Consider the following 20,972-nt stretch of genomic DNA (forward strand, 5'->3'; position numbering starts at 1 on the left):
TTGCTTCTTACAGCACCCTTTCTGATACCTCCACAAATAGGATATGCATCTACTGACTGAAGACCTGCTCAATTATTTGTTTAAAGTTGCTTGTACATGACAAAATGAAATTGCCACAACTGGGATCGATAACAAAAGCAGACACTATGAAAAGACTGATCATACTCTGTACATAAAGTGGGGGTGAGAGGGAGAATTTTTCAATGTAGAAATTCAAGGTGATTGTGGAGGATATTTCATTCCATTGCATTATAGTGTGATCACACTCACAATGCCCATCTTACCTGTCCTACAAGGGCGTTTTTAATCAAATTAATTTCATACAACACCATTTTAGAAAAGAACAGTGTGTACATCTTGAATAAATATTGGAAAAAGTCAGTTCCTCCGGCTGTTTTTTTTTTTATCCTCAGATGCATCCACAGACCATTTCGTTTAATTAGCATTACCCAAAAGAATTCCAGCCTGTCTAACCCATCTCATAGGACACAAAAGCTGTAGAAAAAATTGTAGCTTGTTTTACATGCCTGCAATCTCCTCCTCTGAACACAGAGCCAAATACTGAGCTTATCTGGTTTCAAACTGCTATTCTGAATTGCAGCATTTGATTAAAATTTGTCTGCTAAAGATTCATAGACATGACTGCGCTTTTGCTGCCTGATGATCCCAAATGGTCTTTTTAACTGCCTTTAGAAAGAAAATCACTACAAATAATTAAGAGTACAAAGCCATTTCCCCTCATTCCCAATAAAAAAAAATGCAAAGAACCCCCCAAAACACACAAAAGCAACACCAACAGGAGAGCTGTGGCCACTTGATGAGAAGAGGCACGGACTGAGGAAAGGCTTGGGAACATGCCAGGAGGAGGCAAAGTGAGCCTCTGGAAGGTAGGAAAGCAACCAAAGGAGACTGGAAAAAACTGCAGGAAGAAAATGAGCTCCCTTCACTTGGCACTCTTGCTGTCTACAGCACAGTAACTCGCATGAAAGCAAATACTTGCGAACGCTATTGCAGAAACTATTTGTAAAGCATCCCATACAAATGCTTAGTGCGGTGTTCTTAACTGCATGAATTCAGTGTAATTTAATTTGAAAAAGTAAATGATCTCATTTACCCGAACACTTTGCATTAGATTCCAGTATTGCTTTTGCCTTTCAAAGGAGCGTTCAGAGCTACAATTTAGCATTCAGTTTCCGGGCTAATGAAAGTGCATCTAGGCTAGTAAAACAGACCAAAACAAATCCTTGAATTCAAGTCCTGTTGTGTAATGAGGAAGTTTAATTAAGGCCACACATTACAGCTGTAAATGTTCTCTTATATAATAAGGTCTAAATGAAACTGAACCTAATCAAAGTTACAATTCCTTCATTAGCAAATTACAAACAAGAGTGCACAGCTGACACACCGGCTATGATTATCACAACTAATTGCCTCGTTGTTACAAACCAGCCTGAAACTGTGTTCAGATGTCCGTCTGCAATAGCAAATTAGGGCCACATCAGGCTATTTCTGCGATCACAAGGGGCTCTTGTACAGCGCACTGATTTACCCCTGTCGACGGGCAGCACACGGCCCAATCAAAGCCCGCTCTACAAAGGCAGGCTTTGAAGCCAGCTCAGCCTAGAAACGCGCTCCATATGCAGGCCGGCAGACTGCACTTCATTAGGCCTGTTGTCACATTTTCCCTCTTCTTATTCTAATGATCCTATTTTAATACACATAGGAACCTCTCCTAATTGATGTCAAGTGAGTGACTTCCACATTCATCACCAGAGCACATCAAACAAATCTTGGCGCACAGGCTCGGCATCAGAGTGCTTAAGACCCGAGGTGTGTCTCCAACTACGGAAAGCAAAAAAAAGTGTTTCGGCATACCTGTTTAATTGGGATTGCACGACCGCTTCCAATGCTATCTGTTCTGCTCTCCAGGACCTTCTTCTCTTTGTCTGGGTCACTCCCTTTCCGAGACTGCAGAGGAAAAAGAAAAAGTTTGTGCTCCGTTAAAGGTAGCTATTCATACAGAAGACACTTTTTTTTTTAAAAAAGCAATTAAAAAAGAATTTTGAAATATAAATATAGCCACAAAGCAGGAGGGGAAGAACCTACACAAGTACATGACTGTCCAAAAATTTGAACGCTCTGAATACCTACATACCCTCTCTAATTTTTAACCATCCGCTTGTTTGAAATGGGATTTAGGTTTAAAGAGTTAAAATTTCACTGCCTGAAGACCCAGCAGATCAGAAGACACATTTCTCAAGTTTCCAATAGCAGCTCCAAAGAAGAATGAAGGTTCCAGCTTCTCATTTAGAAAATCTGATATATATACTTGTACATATTTAACAAATTTGTGTGATTTTTAGAAAGGCTATCAGCTATTTAGAAATGTGATTTTATGATGTGGTCTTTGATCATATTGATTTTAACTCTTTTTCTGCATTTGGATGGTTAGAAAGTTGGAATTTCAAGAAAAGGTAGCAATTGATGCTGAAAAAAAGTTTTCTGAACGCAATAAATAAATATCAGCGTAAGGAAAATTAAACCAAATGTTTAAAACAACAGAAAGCCAGAATAAGGCAATTCAAAAGATAGGAGTGCCCTGAGGAGTAAGCTCCCTGTGCCTACTTCATGACTCTATAGGAATTTTAAGACATTCAGATTCTGGCCCATTATTGTGAAAGAACGCACAAGTATAATCATTTTGACAGATTTATTTTATTTAAAAAAAAGAGCTGAGAGTCATCCTCCTTAATAACTGAACTGACAAGTGACAACTTCACTCCATTACTTTTCAATAGGAACATTACTCACACAATATTGAAAATGGGAAAACATTTTCATGCGCTTTTCAAATCACTGATGATATATGAAACGAATACATTTGCGATGTCCAGTACCACAATGGAAAGTTAATGAAAACCAATGCGCTACAAGATACTGGGTTTGATTTGCAGTATAAAGGGATATTTGAAAGACACCGGGATCAGGAGAATGATCAGAATCGTGGATAGCTAATACCCGTTTTCCGTATTCTAGCACTCAGTGGGCGGAGGGATGGAAGGAGGAAAATGCCCAAAGCAGTTGCCTTAGGAGGCGAGGGGAGGGAAGGGGAGGGAAGAAAGCCCACAGAGGAAGACTTCAAGTAACAGCGTTCTAAGCAACACATTTACCCAGCAGGGAAGCCGTGCTTTTCCCGGCTCTGCCGGGAGTAGGCTCCTATCACTAGTTACTATGGTTAGGGGCAATGGAATGACATGCCAGGGAATTAAACAAAGAATAAATGAAAGAAAGCAAAACAAGTGGGAGGGGTGAAATCCGATGTTCAAGATAACTATTGTTCCTCTTACTTCAAGACAGATTTCTGAATCTGAAAGTGCCACTTCCCAATAATAAAACACAAAACAATACTTCAATAGCGCAAAGCGTCCCTAAGTGACATTTTAAAGAAACTCAGTGAAGGTAGCCAAATCCTTGGGAGGGAAGTTGTCAACTTGAATGTTTCTTTTTATTTGACTTTTAAAAAGAAAGGATCCCATCTCTGAAAGGGAGACTAAATACCTATGCACTAATTTTTATTTTGTTTTTAAATCATCACATCTTCTATTCCATACAAATAACTGCATCAGGAAAGAACACAATGAAGATAGAAGGGAAATACCTATTAATTAATACATCTATTAATTAATACAAAATATTGCCAATTGCTAAAAGTACAGAAATATAGGAATGTATATTAAGTAAATTCTGTTTTAGCTGCTGATAATTACAGAATACATAAAATTTTCAAGGGGAGAATTTTATCACACTCCACTGTTTAAAAACAAAAAAATTATAGTAAAATAGAGAGATAACCTGCTTTTTCATGGTTTTGCATCTATCCATAATACACATATTTCATCTTATATCCAATAGACTAAAAAAAAAAAATCTAAACCATTGTGTATCAACATTTACTAGGACTTTTTCTGATGTCATGTTTACACATTAAGTAGTTCTATTTAAAGCTTCATTAAGGCAAACCAGAGAAGGTCCAAAAAACCAACAGAACAAAGCTGCATGAATATCATTTGACGCATTTTCTCTTTGCATTAGAAGTTACATGCAGATTTCTGTCAATTCAAAACCTTACTCCAATCAGGACTGCGAAATAAGATTGCTTCAGACCCAGAACGATACAGCACCTGAGTTTGGGCACCAGCAGAATCCTGTATCAACAGTCCGGAGAGCCCCAAAAGTACAAATACTGATCTCCAATATACTGAGATAGAGTTCATTTTAACTTTTAAGAAAAGACACTCTCACAAATCTGCAATAATGTAAGACAGGTTATACTGAATATGAGAAAGGAGATGCATCTTACTGCACCTGAAGTTCATTCGCCCCATACGTAATCCGACAAGTAGTTACAATCAGTGCTTTGCTCAAGTGTGAATTCTCACCTGTGCTACACGATACTATTTAGTTGTTCCTGTTTGTGCAGTGCACAAAACAAGACATTTACCCTTCTGCTTTATTTGACCTATTTTAAAGCCCAAGTGGAAAGTCAGCTATTGCAACGATAGCTTGACAGAAAACATGAATATCCAACAAAGTTGAAAAGATCATGTACTGCATACAGTGCACTGAAACACAAATGTGTTTAAAATTCTCAACACTATTCCAATTCAAAATCTAATAGATTCAAGAAAAAAATCACATCTGTTTTCTGCTTAACCAATTTTTCTTCCAACACTGGAAGATCTTCACGGAGAAAACTAAACCTATTACTTATGCTACATAACAAGGGTCAATTTGCAATTAAACAAATGTAAGCAATAAAGTCATAAGCAAGTAACAGTCTAGGAAACAAGCACAGCAAAAAAAGAAAATACCCACAGCTAACTAAAATATTTTTGATTTCCCTCTCTGTTCATAACTAGACAGGAAATATTAGTCATCTATTTATTCAGTTAAATAATTCTGAGCTACAACTTGGTTGATACGGCATGAAACCTTTTAGAGCAGGGTCAGTATTAAAGTATTTCAGGACTGGGATTACAAGGCAACTCTGCACTGCATTCAATATGACCAGATCTTAAAAGACAGAAATATTTCTGAAGAGACATTTTTTTCCCCACACCACTTATTTTTCCCTTAATTTTTCCCCAGTTATTTGGCTTTAAGACAACTGCCAATATCCTCTATATGAGAAAATTTGGTTCTCCCTGTGCTATCAGCTATCGCAAACCAGTCAGTTTATTCTGTTTATAGCAAACACAGCTGATTTCATATTCTTCTCAGACCTTTGCCTCGACTGTAGATATATGTGTTTCTCTTTATTCACTTTCTCAAATTTACACCTACTCAAATATAAATCACCCCCAGTTTTCCAAATGTCAACAACATCTAAACAGCCCTCACAGCATTTTATGCATACTTAAGACAGGAAACGGTCAGCAAATGCTTTTGACAGACGCTGGAGTGGTCTCAGCTCTATTCCCAGATTTATGAGTGCGCTCGCAGTTTCTAGGATGACACTGACATCTAGTGGAGTTAATAACTCATGAGTACTCCTCAACAGGAGCCACTATTCCCGCAATCGGAGGGAAAAATCCACACAATTGCTACAAAATGTCAGTGTCAAAACTGACAAGCTTTTATATGACACTCACTTCTGCATTTTTGTTGTTAAAACTCCCAGAACAAAAATGCATCATTTTAATTACTTTGTAGGAGTTTGAAGAGGTAAAGTTTTTAATCAAAATATCACTGACAAGATGGGCACACCAAGGGTGATCTATGGTACTCTGTGCTGTCACTCAGCACTCCAAAACTATAACAACACTTTTTACTTGCTAAAGGCTGACAGACGGGATTTTGTTTAGATTGCAAAACTTTTTTTTTTAAACCATTTTTGTAAGTGTTTTCCTGGATACAACTGAGGAGCTAGTTAGCTTTGGGAAGTAAACACGGGGTCATCTTTGGAATACAAAATACAAGCTTTTTATGATGACTGGGAAGACTTTCTAAATGCAACTATGTGTAGCTACCATCACCAATGAGTTTGTATGCAAGCCCACAGGATTTCTGTTTATTATAAGGACTTGTTAGGAGAGTATCAAAAAAAGATTACAAAACCCACAATTACACAATCCAATCCCAAAGCTTTCAGCAAGACTGCTAAAATAAGGGAATCGCCACTCAAGGCTTCATTACTTCCCAAAGCAATTGTGCACACCAAAGATCGATCATAGTGGACCAGTCACGCTTTCTATTTAGTAAGTTTTTTATTCCTCTGCAAAAATCACATGGTCTGGGAAGATAAAGTCATTTTAATCTCCGTCATATCTTTAAGCCCTGGAAAAATAAAAGCGAATTGAGACTATATAGTAACAAAAGCAGCAAGGGGTAGTTATTTTCCAGTACCCAGTGGAATTCCCACGGCAAACACTGTGACCTCTCTATAAACACTGGATACTTCACAAAGAAGCCCTGAGTCAGCAGTATTATTCAGCACAAGGGCAGGGTTTAGAAGCAGAAACCCAGCTTTGTCTTCATTACTGATGGCAGGAAGGCTGGCAAACCTGGGAATCTAGACAGAGCTCAGAATTCAAGTCAGACAAAGGCTCCAGAATTCAACTACTGAAATTCCCAGTATGGAAACATCACCTTACTTAGTCTCTGTTTAAGTCCTTAAACAGAACAGCCCCACTGTAATGCTAAAACGCTTTTGTTTTCAAGCCTACAGATCCATCTCACCACTCCTGTCTGGATTAGACCAGCTCAACTCAACCGGGTTGAAGTTCAGGCCAATACCACAGAGCACTACTAAAAATATAGCAATAGTCTCTTCCTGGGCTCACTCACCGTGAAGAGGTTGGATCGGCGCTTGGACTGTTTACGGACAGGAGTTGGTGTGTTGGCAGTGGGAGGAACATCAATCCGTAGCTCCTTCTGGCTGGTACTTGGAGTTGATGGGACAGAGGAGGAGTAATCACTTAAACTCCCTCCTCCATTACTGGTCTGCAAGGATTAAAGTTAAGTTTTAAACAGTGATACACTGCTTTCAAGAAATTGCAATCCACAGCTGTATTTTATTTAGCTCCGATACCTACAAATAGCAGCCTAAGCTCAGGAACACAGCAGGCCTGCCCTACTGCCACTATTCCACCCATTTCCTTTCCAAGCCTTCAAATATATTTTATATATATATTTTTTTTCCATAGCCTTAATTTTTGAAAACCTAGATATTTGTTGATGTGGTAGGCACTTTGTTTATATCCAGTTATGGGTATATTACGTAGAATGACAATTTCATTTTGTTTTACTAATGTAAAAGTTAAGCAAAACGCTAGGGAAAATCTGTAAATTCTATTTTTCTACTTCAAAATTGGTAACCTGAATTCTGCCTCAAACCTAAGAAAAAATACCTAGTGCAACAGCACTGCACAACTGGACTAAATCCTAGTCTGGAATCATCAGTCCACTGAGAACTAATCAAGAAAATTTAAAAAAAACACAATGTTGTGAATACCTATTATGGTAATAGGAACTTGAGACATTTGCTGAAGCCATGAAATCCATTGGTACAGGGATACAGAATTTAAAAGAAGACATTCCAATTTATTCAAAATAGCCAAAAATATAAAGTTACATCATAGTCTCATGAGAAATAAAGTAGTCACTCAGTAAGCCAATTAATGAATTGATGCAACAAGCAACTAATAGCAGGAAAGTGAAGAAAACAGACAGATTGGGAAGTACCAAAAGGTGATTAAAGTCTTGATTTTTATTAGATATAATAAAAGAGTACTAAAAATGATGCAGACAGTCTGGAAGCACAAAAGCACAGTTTTTTGTTTTTTTTTTTTTTTTTTTAAATCAGGTGCATGTATATCCTTTGAGGGTATAACTGCGTATGTTGAGTGGGGACTGATGCAAAGCAAAGACTGAAAGTTCTGTATGTGTTTGAAGAAAAGCTCAACAGGAGAGCAGCAGCATACAGGGGTTTTGGACAACAACTCACAGGTAACTTACGAGGGGGGAAATAAAGGTCTCTAACACTTGTGAGAAGGTGCAAGAGTATCTTTGAAGCAGTCAAGTTACCTAAAAGAGGTGAGGAAAGAGGGTAAAACAGGGTACTCATGGGATGTCTGGGGGGAAAGGTTCTCCCATGACATGAGGCAACTAATTTTAATTGCTGTAGCTAGGAATTCACCAGGTAAAGTTGCTTAACAGGAAAAGAAGGCACTCCAGTGTTTCCTCTTCAGCACTGCTCCTCCACCAGCGACTGACCTTACACACGCATACAAAGCTGCCATGCAGAGGGCACTCTGCTTGGGAGGCATCAGCAGGACCAGGACTTCCCATGACACACGTTAGAGGTCACTGTATGGACCTCACATTGCAGGCAGAGGTGAGCCATCAAAATGAAACCTCTGAAGGAGATCCAGGTAGAAGACAATCCTTCTTTACATCATCCAGTTGAAGTTTCTTTTTGCATTTTCAAATTTATTTTTTCTTTTAAAAATTCAAGAAGAGAATGGTAAATAGGAAGAGGCACAAGTCAAGAAACTCATGCTTGGACCAAAGGGCCAATTGATGCAGCCAGAAATCCAGGAATACCACTTCTTCATTGTTTCTCTGTAGACATGCTCTTCTTCATCTCTACGTGACAAGATAGGACTTATAGTCCACCAAGTGAACTTTTTTATGGAGAAAATTGTTCTCTTTCCCCCTGAAGTATTAAGAAAAGGATATTAAATTTAATCTCCCCTTCATTCTGACTGAATCAAAGAAGGATAGCTGCCAGGAAGCCAGAGATAGCCATACTGGAAATAACAGGGGATTTTGACCAAGTTTTTCCTACAACACTTTCAAGTACAAAGAAGTAGCAAGCAGAATTTGGAGATGGACCAAGTGTATAAACCAAAGATGATGGAAGAACAAGAACTGGAATTGAATTATCATTTTTAGTGTCCTAACAGCGAATAATAATGAGTGATGAGCAGGACTACCTGGGAAGAGCTGACCTTAATCTACACCACATTCACTTTCCTTTTCTCTAAGACTTCTTGCTGAGACAGCAAGTAACACACCAAATGGACAAGAGAGTTAATACCTGCAAGAAGACACATGGAATCTGTGATAGTCAGTGACCACCCCTCTGAAGAAACACAGGAAGGAGCAAGGCTGATGAAAGGTCTACAATGAGGAGATCTGAAAATTCAGCCACTATAGACTAGCATTAGAGATGAAGACCAAAGACAATGGAATAAGTAACTGGTCTAAAGAAATTGAGTTTGGGCCAGAATGGTGAGGACCCACTGTTCACTTTGCCGTGACAGAACCAAATGTGCGAGGGAATGAGGAAGTGGGAAATCCAAGCAAGCAACCAACACTGGGAACCGAGTGGGTTGAACACATTTAAGATTAAAACCATGCTGCTGAAAGGCTCAAGAGAAGAGGGGAAAAAAAAGATGACAGTACACAATGAAAACAGAGGAAGAAGATTAAGCTTATGCCTCGAAAATTTAGAAGCTTCTAATAGAGAAAAGACAGGAAAACAGTAAGAAGGAAGGACTAAAATACAGGTACACTGATGACAGGATTTGAACCATAAACTCTTAAAAAAAGCGATGTGTTCTGTTCTATGTTCTGTTTCATAATAATATTGATCAACTTAAAAAGGTGAAGGCATATAGCTGTCAACTAGAAGCAGATAACTGTGGTAGTTTATCAACCCGCTGTGCTCGGGGTTCCTCTCCACAGGGGCTCTCTGTGAGCTGCAGCCTCCTTCGGGCTGCAGTGTGGAGACCTGCCCCGCCATGGGACCCGTGGGCAGCAGGGGGACAGCCTGCTCCACCGGGGCCTCTCTCCTGCCCTCCTTCTGCACCGACCTCGCAGGAGGTCGGCTCTGCTCTCACATGGGGCAGTGCTGGGGCTCTGTGCACAGAGGCCTCCCTGCAGCCCCCGCCACCACAGCCTTACCACGTACACACAGTACAGGCCACCCCTCACCTCCGTGAAAAACATGTTTAGGAATTATCATTAAAATACACATTCAACAGCATTCATCACACTATATGCGCAAAGTTCATTTCCATCAACAAAAATAATTCCGCACACCAAAGTCAACATGACATCACAATGCTGACAAAGGTGGACAGTTTACACGCACTCCACCTTTTGTCCCTTTAACACCTTACAACAAATTCTGCACAGTTACTACACTCTGGCAATGTCCAGTCCACATTTTGCCTGTTAACTCCCAGTTATCATCCTTATCCCAAGTTCTGTGCCCTCCAACTGGGCACCAGAAAGGACCGTGGTGTTTTAACACCAATGGGCAGCTCAGCTCCACCACGCTGCTTTCCCACTCCCCCTTCTCAACACATCCTTGCCACATAAATCAAATATAACAATGCGGATTTCTGCCCTACGTACTCATTTACCAGACAGAGGACTTTAAGGATTCCGTAAAATTTTCCCTTTTTAATATTTTGTTATCTAATAGAAATGCTTTATATTTATTCCACTGAAGTACTACTTCATGGATTTTGAAGTGATTTATTCTCAAGGAGTAACTGCTAAACAAAGATACATACATGTTGGGCTTTCTAGTCCCCAAAGACAGATGCTCGGATACAGACTTCTATAAAAGAAGTCCTGCTGGCAATGTTTCTCTTCACACATGTGTACCTCCACTGGACTTTCAACTTTGTAAATAAAATTCTGAAATGGTTTCAAAATATACCATTTGGAAAACAAAACAAAACAACTATTTCAATAAAAGACTTAAAAGGAAAAAATATTCAAAGCATGAAAGCATTGAATACCAATACTAAGCAAGCTCCAACTCTTACCAAGACTACCAGTAATTAGCAAATAAATCCACTTAGCTGCTATGAAACACCTGAATAGAGAGAATGGGTTTGACCAGAACAAGCTCTGACGTGACTTCCAAGTTATAGCCTGCGCAGACAGAAGCAATGAAAAATGCAACCAGACAAGCACTTGGAAAGCATATCCTTCGTAAAATCTAAGCCTAATACGCTCAAAGAAATAAAGCGTGGTGAGTGGTCTCTGTCAGGTAGTTTGCATCAAGTAAGAGTCCAGTGACCTTGCCATATTAGATTGTGGAAAGCAACTTCCTGCAATCTGTACGCAAGCATTTAATAACAAGCTCACTGGAATGAAGCACCGAATTTAGGGCACGTAGCAAATAACTTTAATTCACAGAATTTAGAATCCGAAGCCTTAAAAATCAAGTCAGTGAATCTGTACAGCACATGTAATCCAACACATAACAAATATAAACTCATTTGCTAACTGTAGACAAACTGGTCAAATTTGTGGCAGTCAAAACCAAACGAATAAGCACTCTAATTCCCCTTAAGGACATTACACACCTTAACATTACTTTTTCAGTCAAGTTTTTCCACTGCTCTCAAGACACAAACATACCTTATTCATCAGTACAAAGGGCCACTTCTGCGCGTCACTGCTCTAACCACAGTCTTGGCCATGGGGACATAGGTCAACCAAATGAACCTTGGCAGGGAAATTATTAGCCCCAGTAGAAGAAGCATTTATACAGATACATCCCTGTTGGCTTTCCTGGGTGATGGATTTTTCTGTCCTCATTAAGGCATCATGTCCATTCTCAAATGTGCTAGACTTCTGGAAGTACACAGTGCAACCGTATCTTTTCTTCCTGCTAGGAAAATACACAGCCTGATGGTGGCCAATGAACTTCAGCACACTATTAAGCTATACAGATATGCTATTTCCTGAATGCACCTTGCATCAATGTCCAATACTCCATTTACAGAATAACTCTAGCATCTATATACACTTAAAGCTTTGTTACCACATGGACTGACACTGTAAAAAAAAAACAAAACAAGGTCATGACAGCAAGCACAAATTTAGTAGAATATTGTCACTACTGTAACCTGCTTAAGAACTCAGATAAATCCATCACTCTGGTGTCACTTGACCAACTGGGTCCATTCAATGTAGTTACCTCAAAGGAAAACACCGCCAATATGGACCATACAACTTAAAACTTATGAGATTCCTGTTGATACCTTATTAAAAAAGAATGCTGCATACACTGCCCACAGGTTCTGTGATAAAAAAAAGGACTGAATCAAGCCAGATCACACACTTTCATGGATGTATTTCAGCGGTTACATATTTCTGCTTCCATTAGTAAAAAAAAAAAAAAAAAACAACAGTGAGTTTACCTTGCACATCAGGAGCTCAGTTGTGACCTGCATTAACAAAGTTGGACTTATCCTCACATTTGCTAGGGGCATGTTCCAGACTGACCAATTATACAAAGGCAGCAAAATATTCGCCTTATATAAGCCTTGTATTGCCAAATTATTCATAAAGCATACATAGTAAAAACATCAGGTGAAAATGCTAAACGACAGCATAGGAAGAATAAAGCTGATTTTTTTCTCATTGACAGGTAACCCAGTCATAATGGATTCAATGTTTTTCTGCTCTCTAGATGTAACAGGACACCCTCCAAGAAAAATCATCTCTAACCGCTGCTTGAGGAGAAAATGAAGGTGGCAAGTACTACATCTAAAACAGATGAGATTGCCACAGCTTCAGGGAGCCTAGAAGCTGTTGGAATAAACCAAACCTTGATCAAAAGCAGAGATTACATACTCTGTGACAGAACACAGCCACTCTCTGCACCTTCTGTTGCTGGGGAAAGAAGGGAAAAGTGCATTTCTGCAGAAATACAGGAGTCATGGAAGATTCTCTAGTCAGGACACATTTTTTCTTCGCCCACTTGTGTACAATTTTGTTCTTGAAAGACCTATTATCTGAGTCTTTCATCTAAAACCACTATAGGTGGGAATCCAATTTATTCAAGGGATCTTGGTTGTATACAGGCACACATCCAAAGATGGATTGAAGATGAAACTGTTTAGTCCTTGCCTCAGCAAAAGCTAGAAAGCTTTGATTGCGTTGCCACGGAATACAAATTTTACACTAGATTTCAAACTTAGGTCCAGATAAATGACTCCGGAGATTTCAGTATGTCTAGCCCTCCACAGTAAGGGAGGGCAATCCTGACAATTTAACCTCATCCTTTGGGACATATTAAGAAATTGCCCATCTACAGAGTTTTCACCTTTTCCCTGTTATGAAAGAAAGAGGAGAAAAAAAGCACATCTGTCTTATTAGACCTATCAAAGACTAATCACCAAGACAACTTTAAGACAACTTGGCTAAAATAAGCTGGCACATAGAAAAAAATCATCTCAGAAAAAACACTAACGACTTTCAATTAATAAAATGTAACAGTAGACTTCAATTCTACAGTTACAGCAACCGCTTCACTATTTGGAAAACTTAAACAATAAAGCCTGAAATGGAAATTTTAAGAGATCTTAGGATGAGATAAAAGTAGGCTCAACAAAAACTAATAGGAATATAAATAAGGTCTTGTGAGGATAAAGAAAGGAAGAGGAAGTATGCTAACAGATGCACTGAAATTTAACATGTGAAGCCTGGAGAATGCCCTTTCATATACATGTTTACTGTGCACATGAAAGAAGGGGAATGCAAATATATATAAATTGTTTATTTTAAATAAACATTAGAGATTAGAAATAACTGTGTAAATAAGAAAGCATCATGATGTATGCTCCAATGGTATCAAATAATTTTCACTTCTTAGTTTATGTTTTGCAAATTACATGAAAAAGCAGAATGAAAAACTGACTAAGCAATATAGTCTCTTCTTCAATCGAATGTGTAAAATATAACAAAACATTTCATCCTAAATGACCCCCACTATAAATAAGACAATGGTGCCCTACTATTTAGTGCTTACCATAATCAGGTCTCATATACAGTAAAATAATGGATGATTAAGCAGACTGTGCTTTCCTTTTAATAGTTTAATTTACATATTTAGACAATCTCGCTGTAGTAAAAACTTTATAGAGGCCTAATGCACACATAAATAATGCATCTTTACAAGTTTGCAACAGGTAGCAGGGAGCAGGCTTGTATGCTAGCCATAACTGAGATGCAATTTAGCAGTATGCTAAGCTCCATACCCTTCTCAGGTGTAACACATCTCCTAGGGGAACAACACTGCTGCACCATTAAACACATTTCTTTGGGCAGCACTCCACATGTATAATGATTTGGGGGCTGACTTTACATGGTACCACTCAATACTCATCCAAGCAATATTTTAAAACTCAGAGCGTGGAAGGTGTGGCATTTAAGGCCCCTCTCTATCATGGTGGAGTGCATGTAGCACATGCACACGTGGAAAAGTGCTGGCACACGTGGCAAGGACATGTTGCCATTTCAGTTCCCTCTCACCGAACTCAAACAGCTGAATTCCAGGAGAGCCGGCAAGGCATCAACTGCCATGTGGTTTTCCGATGTTTACAACAGTGTAAACTTTGCAAAGGAAATTGACGCATCTCCAGGCAACCACTCGACAGGTTATCAGGTGCAGGGCTACTTCACACTGAGGTTTTCTGGTGCATCTTGAACTGAGGTGGAATACACTGAAGCCTTCATTAATTAACACTTCTTCCTCTCACAACAACTCAATCTACCTCTTGAGGCATTCAGAAAGACCGGAAGCTGAACAATCCTCAGTGATATCCTTGGGTTTGAAAAGAAATTTTTTGCATGCATTCTGTATTGCTCTGAAAACCGACATACGGATGTGAAGTACTTATACCAAGGGTTACTGACCCTGACTATCAAAAGTTTCCAGGTAAAACCCTCAACCTGACATTATAAAGAAAAAAAAAATCTAGACAGAAGGAAAACAAAAGCAGAACCTACTGAAAACACAAATGTGTTTTTTTTTTTTTCTTTTTGGTAATTGGAATAGGAAGCATTTCATTCTGTGAAACTACTGTGTGGAAATACATAGATACCTGAACACAGACGTATCAGAGAACATTTTCTAGCAGGTAATGTAACCTAGGTGCTCGTCGCTTAGGACTATTGGACATGAGTATACACATCCAAACACACTAACAGCACTTCCACAGTTTGGAAATGGAAACTATGATATGGAGAAGCCCCTGTGTGTATAAAGCCTTAGAATTTTCCCCAAGACACGCTAAGGGCTAAGCCTAGGTAGGGTGACACTGTCTTGGTTTTGTTTTCTATAGCCTAAGTTCTTGACTGCATAATCATCTGAAGAGTTTGCACCAAAGTAATCCAACCATAGAAGGAGAAACGTCTAATTTTATATGAAGCAATTTGTAAAACCACTACTTCTGAAAACCTTAACTCCTGTGCAGAATGCAAGTGACAGTGCACTCTAATGATACCATTTTGATTCATTGGGGAAATCCTCACTGAAACATCATTACATCAAAAGAGATCTTCTAAAGAACGTGAGACAATCTTCTTGTTAGGATCAGAGATGGTAAATTTTCCCCAAGATTATCTTAAAATCAGAACTGCAGTTGCAATGTTCTTTCAAGTCTAGGATAAGAATTCAGCTCCCTTTCCTTAAACAAGGTCGCATTAAGTGTGGCACCAAGACAGTAAGTAAAGCAGGTTTATGGTCTAAGGCTGACATCAATCTCAGAAGACAGACATCTTTGGTCAAAATTACCATTGCTTCTGTTAGAAAATTGCATCAGCTGGTAAAAGTGGCAAAGAATATTATTTCATACCTATTGAAAAAGATTTCAGGGATCCTTATCAAAAAAGTTACCTTGATTTTCCCAAGTAGTTCTTATCACTGGCAAGAAGTTTACTCTTTAGGTGAAGTACTCGCATATAATTTTGTATTTGCTGCTGGTATCCAAACTGTACTTGAGTATGAATGTGGTGAGAACCTAGATGTTTCATGTCCTTAATCAAACAAGCTTCATCAACAAAAAGGGTTTAAGAAAATGCAGAACAGAAAAGCATCTGGCTAAAACTGGGTTGTACAAAGTATCACCTATCTTCTTTAGAAAGTATTGAAAAACTATGCAATCAGAGTAAAAGAGGTCTTCATTGGATCCAAGAATAAGATCGCTACTGGAAATGGTGCCATTCATTCTCTACAGTTCTGTTATAGTAACTTTCCTCCTTCACCACTGAATAGGATGGGTCCAAAGACAGCCTCTACAGAGAACATAATTCATCTCAGTCCAGAAGTATGAACATACACAACTGTCTGGAGAAATTTGTTCAGGAAAAAAGCATTTCACACACTGGGCTAGTTCCAAGTACTTGTGGCAATGACCTGGTCAGAAAGAAAGTGGAGAGGAAACATTCTTAATGTCACATACGTCAAGAAATGGAAGAACTTCTTCCATATGAGGAGCTTGTTACTTCACCATGAGGTGCTGTGGTTCTTCAGAGGAGTCACAAGCCTTAGCACCTGCTACAGAAAGAGGGATCTGAAATTCAACACTGTATTGGGGCATAATCAGCAGAAGTGAGAGTCGCAGTCTGAGGCTGGTATCTGGGCTGAGCTCAAGGCAGAACATCTCACAGCAAAGAACTCTAAGAATAAACTGGCATCTGCATCTGTAGGGTTAACTCAATGGTAAAAGTTTCCAGTAGGGCACAAAAGGAGACCAGTAACTACAAGAACAGCAGAACCAGAACCTTCACCCTGTGGTATAAATCTAAACAGAGTGCTTCCAGAAGACACTGACATGTGAAATGAGAGGGGAAAAAAAATAACTTTCCCACAAAGATAGAACAATTCTTCACCATACTGCTTTTGCCAAGAGGCAGACACACAGCGTGGGAGAAGAGTCCATAGATAGAACAAAATGTCAAATGGGTTGCTGAAGACATAACCTTAGGAAACATTACTGGTTTATATTATTGAGTTCAGACTGAAAAAGATGCCAGAAAAGCTGGTGGGTATCAGACATTTCTGTCTGCTCCAGCGAGTATCAGGAAGCTAGGTCACAGTGCTGGCCGCAGACTGTAAGGGCCAGTACAATGGCTTTGTAAATTCATCTACCAAGACAGAGCGCACAGTGGGAACACCATCTTCCTGGCTGCAAGGGTCTCAGATACGAGCAATGGAGCTTATATACACCCAAACTGTGAACGTGTGCATAGCTTATCACTTGACAATAGAAAAAGATACTGAGGGAGGATTATCACAGTGGAATATAGAAGTCAGTATTAATGTATGCGGGTAAAAAACTGTGCATGTTAGAAAATTTTGGTATTAGCCAAATGTTTCCCAAAATAACGCATCTATGGCATCAAGGCCACCAGATTTTTCCTGTCATAAAGGCTTTTTTTTTTTTTAAAGAGCATATCTACAAATCATTATCAACATATACTGCTAGGCCATTAGAGGGAATCATTTCACTTGAGCATAACGGAGACAGGCAATTACAACCACACACAGTGGTAACAAATGTAAAATTCTAGTGTGCCAACCACTGTGATACACCAGATATTTCTCAGCATACAACTGAATGAGAACAATAACCAAAATCATTGTGAGGTAATTTTAAAAAGCAGTACAGCAAATCCTGCTACTGTAACAATTGGTCTACTCAGAGCAGCAGGCTGCTGGGCATAATCAGTACTATCAAAAATGGTTTTAAAGCCAAATTACTTCACCACAGCAGTTTCTTGAAACAAAGTCAAGACAATTAAAAAGTACTGCTTTAAACTACAGATCACTGATACCTTTCAAACATACCAACTACCTATCAGGCAAGAAAAAGAGCAATGGCATTAAATATAGTAGATGAAAAGCAACCTATCAGCTCCTTTTTCAGGCAAGCATTGATTTTAGCCTGTACCTGGCTGATATGTACAGCAGAAACCTGGGCAGAACACACAGATGAGTGACTTGGAGAGTTCGGTAGGGATTTGCAGGGTCCAATCGAGAGTTGCTGTTTCTTCCTTGTTGCGACAATCTTCTGAGCAACTGAAAGAAACAAAACACAGGAGCAGATAAGCTACAGACTACACTGAAAAATATGTTAAGTCAAAAATATACAGAATACACAAAATACTAAACAGGGCATGGCTACTAAGCAGTTTTTCCATTGTCAAAGGCTGCTCCAAAAACTGACTGCAATACATCCAATTAAGATGACAGATGCTGGTTTTCTACAATATGCTCCACATGAGACTCCAACTCTGTTCTCCACATGGATGAAATTGCCCCTGAACTATCAATCCACCAGGTAAGCGCCACTAAACCAGTAACATCGAAGCAGAAGGGGAAAAGGCAGGCGTGCAAGTTACAAAACGCAATACCAGGAGTTCATACAAGAAGTATCCTCACTAGCACAATCTAGTTTGAGTGCATTTCAGTGCTATTCACTAGCATGATCCTGGAAGGATCCTAGAAGGAGTCGTACATCACAGGACGGCGGTTCGGCAGGAAAGCTATTGCTCCCCTTTCCAAGCAGCACGCCGCAGTTTACAGTAAGGCTTGTACTCTGGAGCTGAGGAATAAGGTGGACCGTTCTGGATCACCAGCCACTGTATCAGGAGTTAGGAAACCAAAAGTATGAAACATTTGAAACAAATGGCAATCAGAATAACAAAATAGAGTGGGTCCCTGACACAGAATACCTGGATTAGTGCACATCACATCCAATTTAAACTAATTACAAAAAGATATATCATAATTTCCAGTTTTAGCTTTTATTACTTAGCACTACTGGCACAGCTGGAAAAATGCCAGGTTTATTTTGCAATTTAATGAGAAGTTTTCTACAACACCTAAAGGAAAGCAGTATTTTTCAAATGGAAACATTAATCAGATTCATTAGTATCTCCATATACAGGTTAGCACACTCGCAATAAAAAATGGAAACAGAGCTGATCTGAAATGCAGCAAAATCCATACACCTCTCCTGTAGCTTTTCAATTTAAAAAAGTCCAACTATTTCAGAGACTCTGGAATTTCAGCTCATTCTGCTGTTAAGGCCTAGTTAAGATCTAAAGGCTCTTTTTAGGTCATCGATTTTTAAAAATAAAGTCCGTGGGCTGTATTTGTCACCCACCTTCTTGGCTCACAAATTAAAAATTAAATAAAATTTCCATCTTCAGAAACAGAGACTAGTGTAATGATTAATTAAAAACACTAACTAAATTTAGTAGTGCACATAGTGATCTTCATCAAGTGATTTTAAACTACACAACTTTCATAAAGATTCTATAAACGACTAACTGAGGCAAAGGAGGCAAGGCATGGGCAGCACCTTTTGTTCCACATATACAGTGGATACTTGGGAGCACAGAGCCATGAAGTGTACATGAACAGAAACAAGTAACCCTGAAGGAAAATGCAATGGATTCTAAAGGTACGATTCCTTTTACTCCTCCACGTTTGACAAACAGGCTATTCTCAAAGTAATCAATCTACAGGAAAACGGGAAGACAGTAGCATGCACTGTGCCACTGGATGTGGTGCAGTGGCGTTTTTAGGCTACAATACACAGCTCTTCCCCACACAATCTTGAAGTAATGGATGGTGCATGGGGTTGTTTTTCTATGCCGATAAGGAACAGCAAGTTCTGCCTTCCTTACCACAAGCGATACTGCTCAGATCTTCCTATACTTGGAAAGTTGCATATTGTAATTTAGATGTTATTTTTGAAACAACTATCTACTGGCACACAGGAAAATCAGGATTTTCTGTGGACTATGCCTACTGAGGAGAGTTTAAGGGTTCCAAGCCACCTTAGGCAATGAGATATTAACTCCTGCCATGGTATTATATGGCACAGGACGGGCAGGTATAACTAAGCATGGACAGCATAATGACAAGACAGATAATGACAAGACTTAAATGTCAGGATGTTTTCTATAACAAGGGGGTAAAAATTACATTGCACACATTAAAACATTCAAATATTTCAAGATCAAAAAATCTTTTCCAATCTAAGAATCAGCTTTATTTAAGTTCAGGACTGCTAGAGAATACTGAAACTTTAATTTGTATTAAGTACACCGGAACTTTAATTCAAACCAAACATACAAACAAATTCAAACCCCAACTTTCAAATTCCATCAAGCTTACAAACTGATGTTGGATCACATTAACACTTATTCATTACTCCAAAATCATGTCATCAGTTTATTTTTAACTGTACTAGAACTTTGCAAAGGAGTCCATAGTCACTTGGACTGTCACCACCAAAACAGGTCAGTGAGGCAGAACTGCAATGACTTTGGCAAAGTCGCATAGAAACTTGCTGTGATTAAACTAATAATATTCAATCTGTATTATTCAGAGAATATAGGAAGATAATTATGTAAATTCCATGATCGCTTTGACTCAATACATTGTAACATAAGCAGAGATATTGTTTAGCAGCATAAGCATACAATTTCTTCTCAAATATAATTTTAATAACACACTGGTCTGCGGGCTTATGTTTTTCATGTAAATGAATGATGGCATAATGATGATTTAGTGCAAATACATTGTATAAAAAATGGCTTGTATATATGAAGAAGCAGCTTCATTAGTTACATCCCACCTCCAATAGGCCCCTTATCATCCTGAAAGGATGATATTAATTAATTTATTTTCCCCTGCCATATTGATCATAACCTTCATCAGCTAATCATGTTTAAATTACAGAGGAATATCGTAGCACTCTGTCATTTCAGAACCATTGGTTTATTGATCTCGAGCCTGGAAAGCTATACATAAAAATATTTTAGACCACATTAGTGAATGCAGAGAGCAAACCTAAGGTCAGATTTTAACATATGCACATAGATTTGTCATCACATGTGGTAAAGACCTAAATTAAGACCAAAACTGAATTAAAACCACACACAAATGAAAACTACCTTCTCAGCAAAAGCTTCCGCTCTCACATGGGAGAGGTAATTAGTCAAGGAAAATATTTATCTCTCATCTTCAATCTGAATATAGGTGTTTGCAGCATCACAGTAACAGACACAATGCAGTCTTGCCCAGTTATTGCTCTAGAAAGTCAGTAAAAAACCCACCACGACAGTCTGAACTCACCAAC

The 20,972-nt window shown here is 38.8% G+C and overlaps 1 protein-coding gene across 18 annotated transcripts in view; it reads right to left on the reverse strand.

Moving 5' to 3' along the window:
- AGAP1 (ArfGAP with GTPase domain, ankyrin repeat and PH domain 1) overlaps positions 1-20,972 on the reverse strand; it is a 372,200-nt gene that overhangs the window by 186,634 nt on the left and 164,594 nt on the right. For 16 of the 18 annotated variants that reach the window (XM_040560960.1, XM_040560957.1, XM_040560956.1 and 13 more), the window contains 3 exons: positions 17,769-17,896; positions 6,847-7,002; positions 1,876-1,968 (listed from right to left, as the gene is read on the reverse strand). In XM_040560960.1, coding sequence (XP_040416894.1) covers positions 1,876-1,968; positions 6,847-7,002; positions 17,769-17,896 — 377 coding nt within the window. The remainder of the gene's footprint in view (positions 1-1,875; positions 1,969-6,846; positions 7,003-17,768; positions 17,897-20,972) is intronic. The other 2 variants (XM_040560959.1, XM_040560950.1) reach the window with 1 other exon arrangement.

This window comes from Cygnus olor, chromosome 6 (assembly GCF_009769625.2).
Source record: "Cygnus olor isolate bCygOlo1 chromosome 6, bCygOlo1.pri.v2, whole genome shotgun sequence".
In the NCBI taxonomy this organism is placed as follows: Eukaryota; Metazoa; Chordata; class Aves; order Anseriformes; family Anatidae; genus Cygnus; species Cygnus olor.